The following is a 7,054-nucleotide window of genomic DNA, read 5'->3' on the forward strand; positions in this document are numbered from 1 at the left end:
ATAAAATTGTCATCCTATCTATATTCCTAAAAAATAATGAATTCTTACCTATCGTTAGTTGGTTCGGTTCAGTGGTGATTGACACTGTGAAATTGGTAGGGAGGATCATGGTTCGATCCCCTATAACTATGATCGAAAGAGACTGAAATAATTTGATGACAGAACTAATCCGAACCAGATTAAACTAGAAATGAATTCTTAAAAAATAAAATAAAATTAGTTTAGTAAGTATAGTATATATATAGTGACGATGGTTGGTAGAAGGAAGGATATGTTAATGGATACGAATCATCACATCACTCACTACTAAGAGTGGCGAAGAAATAATGAGTTCTAACATCATGAATTTCTCTACCACTTCTTCATCATCATCGTTAATCAGAGTGTTTAATCCAACTCCAAATAATAATCATAATCATAAGCTACAAAAACCGCGTTCATATTCTTCTTCTTCATTTTCAGTTACTATTTCTCACCACCATCACCACCACCGTCAACTTTCTCTCCGTTCTTCTTCGCGATCCCTTTCTCATTCTTCTACGGTATCTATCATTTCAATTTCATTCTTCAATTTCATTTTTCAATTTCATGTTATTTATTGTAAATACCTAAATTATTCAATTAATTCATTTGTTGATGATTCAGGTTGTGAAGGCGGCGGTACAGACGGAAGAGCCACTTCATGTTATGATTTCCGGTGCACCTGCTTCTGGTAAAGGAACTCAATGTCACCTTATTACTAACAAAGTAAGCTTTATTCTATTCTATTTGACCTAATTTTTCAACTATTATTAATTAATCAATCAACATTTTATGAGTTTGAATTTGAATATTTTTTTGTCAATACCATATGCTTAGCTCTAGATTGTTAGACAGATACATCAATCAAGGTTTTAAATCGTTGTTGCAGTTGAGATTCTTTATATTGAGGAGAATCAGATCAAATGTGGCACCATTTAGGGTTGTGGAAATTTCAAAAACTTTGATGTGCCAACCTATTTTGTGGTTTCAGACATTTTCTTTAGATTGAATTGTATGAATTATGATGAGTTGTAAATAGACCAGCAGAGAACAATTTGAGTGGTGTTATCAATTACGAAGAGGGGAAGCCAATAATCCGTCATAAAATGCTATGGCAACGCCATCCTTCACAGATTGGAAATGCTAGTTGTCAAAAATTTTGCCATGGCGACATGGTGGAGATTTGACAACAATGAATTTGAGATAATCATTTTGAGCCATTGTCTGGGGTAGAAGTTGTGTTGTACCAGGTTTGACCGATTCACAACTTCTCTTTGGCCTTCCACATAGTGTTTGGTCTGGGAAAATGGATATGGGAGGGAAGGAGAAGGAGGGAGCAAATTTTGTCAAATTTATCCGTATTGGGAGAGGAGATAAGATGAATTTATCAAATTTTACATGTATCGTCTTTTTTATTTTTATGAAAACTTGTCATCTAAAATTTCATTATATTGAATGCTATATTAAATGTTAATAGAGTGTATAAGTAAATTACTACTTCCCCTTTATTAAAATCTCTCCATTCCCCGTGAACCATACAAAGTGAGTTATTTCTTTCCCCTCCTCTTGACCAAATAGAATATCTCATTAAATTCCTCCCCTCCACTCAGTTGAACCAAATGAACTGTCAAGATACTTGGGAGCTTTACGCTGTACATGGCCTTTGAAATCCTTAAATCTTAGTGTCTTACTAGAATGTTTGGATTGGATCCCTTTCACATGGTGCAATTGCTACAAGGCTGTTGGACTTAAGACATATACTTTGGACTTAGATTCAACGGCCTTGCAGAAGTTGCAGCTTGTGTAGCATTGCAAAAGGATCCAAATTCCTAAATTGCTTACTAAACGATTTTTATGGCTCTGGGACAAGATACTGGTTCACTACTAGATAAGGCTTTTATTTTTAGTCTGCATTGAAATAAAGCATATTGATTGAAGTATATTTCATATATGCAGTACGGTTTGGTGCACGTTGCTGCTGGAGATTTATTAAGGGCAGAAATTGAAACCGGAAGTGAAAATGGAAAGCGTGCGAAAGAATATATGGAGAAGGGACAGTTGGTACCTGATGAAATAGTTGTCATGGTATGGTAGGGGAGATGGAAGTAACCATACAATTTCTATTCAAATGCGTTTTTCTCTTAATTATTAATAACTCTTTGTTTTCAAGATGGTCAAGGATCGTCTCTTGAAGCCAGATTCTGCAGAGAAGGGTTGGCTTTTGGATGGATATCCCAGGAGCTTATCACAGGCTACTGCACTTAAGGAATTAGGGTTTAAACCTGATATATTTATTCTTTTAGAGGTAAAGACTTGTGGTTATATTGCTTCTAATATTTCGAGTCTTTCTGCCTTAGCTTCACTGTAATTTATCAGTCAATGTCAATGATTAGTTAGAGTGGTTGAATTTTATTTAATAAAAAAGAAAGAAGTTGATGTCAAATATCAATTTTTGACATCCAACTTCAAATATCAATATTATAGTGAAAGAAGTTGATGTCAAATATCAGTAATTTATCAGTCAATGATTAGCTAACATTCAGTAGAGTATCATAAAAAATATCGATATTTGATGTTGGTACCTCTCAATAAAACCTTGCATCGGAGTTATGACTGAGTGACTGACCCTATACAGCCTTTCCATATATCTGTTACATCGATCATGAACAACTATGCCGTGGTGACCTTGCAGTTACAAGAGTGAAACACTGTACTGCTATAATGTAAACACCAGAGGCCATTAGTATTAATGCAAAAAGAAATAAAAAGCGTCAATATAGCTTTTCTTATAATTGTAATAATTTACATTTAAATTTTTCAGGTTTCCGAAGATACTCTTGTGGAGAGAGTAGTTGGAAGGAGGTTAGATCCTGTTACTGGGAAGATATATCATTTGAAGTATTCTCCTCCAGAAACAAAAGAAATTGCAGATAGGCTTACCCAACGTTTTGATGATACTGAAGAGAAGGTATGTCCCTATTAGAAACTCCAATGTTTTGTTTCTGTAAAGGTTTCAATTTATTAATCAGAAAATATTCAATGCTCTCTGTTGACAAGTGTAGGATTTTATATATACAATATACGATAAGTATACTGAAAGTTCTTTGTATTATTGTTTTCTTCTGACTTAGGTAAAGTTGCGATTGAACACCCACCATCAAAATGTAGAGGCTGTCCTTTCAATGTACAAAGATATAACCATTAAGGTATGCTTTATAACTTAACTCTCTCTCCCCCCCCCCCCCCCCCCCCCCCCCCCCCCCCTCTTCCACTCTCTCTCTCACGCACACACACGCACACACACATCCTCATACACATGCCCACACACAACTGACATGCATACCACATGCACAAGTAATCTTGTTTTGTTGTTTGTGGAATAGATATCATCAATAAATTGTACCAAAAATAAAAAAGATATCATCAATAAATAATAACCAACAATCAGTCATGTCTTTTAGTACTGTATGCTACCAATATGGAGTACCCAATCCTTGCCCACACAGTGGAAAGCATGGATATCCACACTCTAAGGGAGTTCATATCTTGTTATAATGGACAAGATGCTAATGGTGCGATTGATGCACACTCAGTCATAGTATGAGCAAAACCAGGGTAAACACTTGCGTTGTAGTGTAACTATTTGTCATGTATATTGTTTGGTGGTCAATACACAACACAAAAAAAAAAAATAATAAAATTTATTTCATCCTTTATATTATGCTATATTTAGTTTGTACAATATATTGCAATACATTGATAGGGACTTGGGTATTATTATGGGGTGTCCGAGTCCCACATTGAATAGTATGGGATGCTTTATAGAGTATTTAAATGGCTTGGTTCTCCCCCTTGATAGCTAGCTTTTAAGGGAGGGTTTTTCTAGTGCTTCGACACTTATCATTCGGTATTAGAGATGCCTGTTGGTGATATGATCATCAGCTCATTAAGTTTGTTGAAGGATATTAAGAAGATAGGGAGGTGGCAATGACAAGTAGCAACATCATGGGAGTCTCTAAAATTGGCAAAAGTCTGATGAACTAAAAGGAATGAAGTATCTGCTTTTTTAGTGCATTCTTAATATATTTCCTTCCATTCCACATACTTAATGAGCTCATGCTCATAGCAGTCGGTGGTTGGGGCTGACTAGAAAGGTTGAGTAAACTAGTGAAGTGTCTTAGAGTGCAGCCGCCAGGATGTGGACTCTCAAGGTGTCCAAGTCTCACGTGAAGTAGTATGGGATGCTCGGTGGATCATTCAAGTGGTTTGGTTCTCCCCCCTTGATTGCTTGGAAATTTATCACAGTTAGAGAAGCCGAAAAAACCCCGAAGATTGAGTGAGATAAAATAATTGGAGGATTGATAGGCTGAAACAACGGCAATGCTCATAAAGTATTACACATACCATAATAAGAATGTGCAGTTCTTTATGTTTTTATAAGGTTCAGACTTAACCAATTAGTGTATCAAGAATTTTTCTTTTCGTTTTCTCTTTTTCTTACAATTTTCAGTTCATTACCACCATAAAGGGTTTTTCTGATACTGGTGATGGTAAAACTAATGGAACAAGAAAGGCAGTGAATGAGAGCCGAGAAAATGAGAGAGAAAGGAGGGCTGGGGGTAAGGTTGGAGAAAATGAAATAGACGGTGAATGAGCGTGAAATAGAAAAAAGTACATTTTTATCTTCAATGTAGTTTTTTGTTCTTAGGATAAGAAGTTGTCTCACAATTTTTCTGAGTATCAATTTTAGAGTTTTGTATTGGACCTCATTATTTACAGTTTTGTATTGGACCTCATTAACAGAGTTGTTCTGTTCCATGACCATTTTAAAAATCAAACATGGAATAAACTTACTCTTCTTTAACTCCTTATTCTTAAGCAAATCAAGTGGATGCCAAGTATATTTTCTCAGCACAAACTAAAATAAAATTAGTTGACTTTTGTATCTTTGAACCAACAATATAATAGAACATTTTATGTTTACAGACATTGGAAGTTGGAACATTTATATATTTGTTGATAGTTGTTTGTTGATTAACGCTTTAAACCTGGCAGTCGTGTTGCTATATTATTTTTAGTGGCTGTTATTTTATATGAGATCAATAGGATCCCGTTGGGACATATATTTTAGTGATTGGTGAACCGCAGCTGAGGTGCTTTTGTTGTCTACAGATTAATGGAAATGCTTCTCAGAAGGAAGTATTTGCTCAAATTGATGGTGCACTTACAACTCTTCTAGAGCAAAGGAAAACATCTTCAGAATCTATGGTAGCATAGAAAAACATTGTTTCACATTTAGATTTAGCATGGTGCGCTGGTGAAGGTAATGTATTTTAAACTACATTTATTTATTCGGTTGAAAGAGAGTCAAAATAAGTTTCATTTCATCGTTAAGATCGATAGTACAGAGTTGTGTTGGACCTCATTTACGGTGATAGTAAACCCCGTCTTAAATTTTACAAGTTCATTTTAGTAAGAAAATGGAGGGTGTAGTGAGTCATAGTTTTTTGGTTTGGTTCCTATTGATGCTTGTCCATGTGTTGTGTTCTTTACCATTTTCTGTATATTATTGTTGGAAATTGTGTATTTGATTCACCAAAGATAACGAAATAAGAAAAATCATCTATTCAATGTTCTTCTGGATAATATGTTTTACGTTGATGTTGTGAATTCAATTCTCTCTGGTGCCAATTTGCGTGGACTAATTTAGTTTTTTTTGAAAAAAAAACGTTGATGTTGTGAATTGTGATATCATCATGAATGTGAAGATTAACAATAAAATGCTTAATTCTGGAAAACTAATAAAAAGGGTGTAAATATAAAATTACAGTAATCGTCTAAAAAACATTTGGCATATTGCGTTGTTGTTTGGCATAATTATAAAACCTCCAGTTGATCCGCCAATAAAACGTCCGTCGGTAACACATATTGGCTGCCAGAAACCACCAACAAGTGAAAAAAAGATGTCACGACCACTTCTTGGCGGCCAAAACTGCCAATAAATATTTGAGGCAGATCAATCACTTCTAGGCGGCCGAAACCGCCAATAAAGGAAGACGAACTTCCTGGCGTCTTGGACTGCCATGCCAACAACTTGTCCTGCGCTTTGCACTTAGCGACTTAAGCAGCCAATAAGTTGGTGGCTTTTTTAAAAAAATTTAATAATTTAAAAATCAGATATTCTGATTTTTAAACAATTAAATTATATTTTTACTTGTTGACGGTTTTTGGCCGCTAATAAGTGTTACCGACGGGCGTTTTATTGGTGGATCAACGCCGTGAGCTGGCCACCAAGAAGTGATTATTTGTTGGCGGTTTATGTGACTTGTTGGAGGCTTTAGGCTGCCAATAAGTGGCGTTTTTTTTTTGGTATTGAATTCAAGTTTTTTTTTTTATGCTAGAGAGAACAAACATTTCCTTATGCTAAGAATCAATGGCATTTAAAAGCGTATTGAGAGTGCTAGAGGTTATAGCAGAATGTTGAAATTAGAGAAGCTTCAAGTGGGGGTAATGACGAATTTTTTTTAAATAGGAAGAATTGATGTGGTTCCAAAGATCAAGAGCTATATGTCTGATCGTTGATTTATTGGAAGCATTTTGTGCAATCTGTCTCAGATTACTTCAATTAATTGATCCCGAAGGCTCAAAATCTTCAATTTGCGAACCAATTTTGTCTCATTTCTTTGTGCAATTCCATTTATAAGGTGTTGAGGAAAATGATTATGAATAGATTAAAAGAGTGCTTTGATTTGATAGTTTTGCCCTATCAAACATGTTTTATACCATGAACATTCATGAGAATATTGTGGTTGCTCAAATGATCGATGATTCATTGAACAAGATGAATGGTAGAATGGTATATTTTGCAATTAAATACATTTATTTTGTATTAACCACTCAATTTTCAGAAAAATAGATTATAATAATCTGAAGTTCGGCTGAAAAATAAGTAAAATTTAACAAAAAATGTTTTTCTAATAATCGAATTCAAGCTGTCCCAAATATTGTATTCTTTAGATGAGTTCATTAACCA

General features: G+C 34.8%; 1 protein-coding gene across 2 annotated transcripts; it reads left to right on the plus strand.

Moving 5' to 3' along the window:
- The first annotated feature begins 246 nt into the window (after positions 1-246).
- LOC123919711 (adenylate kinase, chloroplastic) lies at positions 247-6,554 on the plus strand. Of its 2 annotated transcripts, XM_045971702.1 has the most exons (8): positions 254-542; positions 646-747; positions 1,978-2,106; positions 2,192-2,326; positions 2,843-2,989; positions 3,153-3,227; positions 5,194-5,344; positions 6,423-6,554. In XM_045971702.1, the coding sequence occupies exons 1-7, from the start codon at positions 327-329 to the stop codon at positions 5,296-5,298; spliced, it is 909 nt and encodes a 302-aa protein (XP_045827658.1). In that variant the 5' UTR covers positions 254-326; the 3' UTR covers positions 5,299-5,344; positions 6,423-6,554. The 2 variants fall into 2 exon arrangements, with proteins under 2 accessions (XP_045827659.1, XP_045827658.1); XM_045971703.1 differs by lacking the exon at positions 6,423-6,554 and having other exon boundaries at positions 247-542; positions 5,194-5,667.
- The last annotated feature ends 500 nt before the right edge of the window (positions 6,555-7,054 follow it).

The sequence above is a fragment of the Trifolium pratense genome, linkage group LG4 (genome assembly GCF_020283565.1).
Source record: "Trifolium pratense cultivar HEN17-A07 linkage group LG4, ARS_RC_1.1, whole genome shotgun sequence".
Classification (NCBI taxonomy): Eukaryota; Viridiplantae; Streptophyta; class Magnoliopsida; order Fabales; family Fabaceae; genus Trifolium; species Trifolium pratense.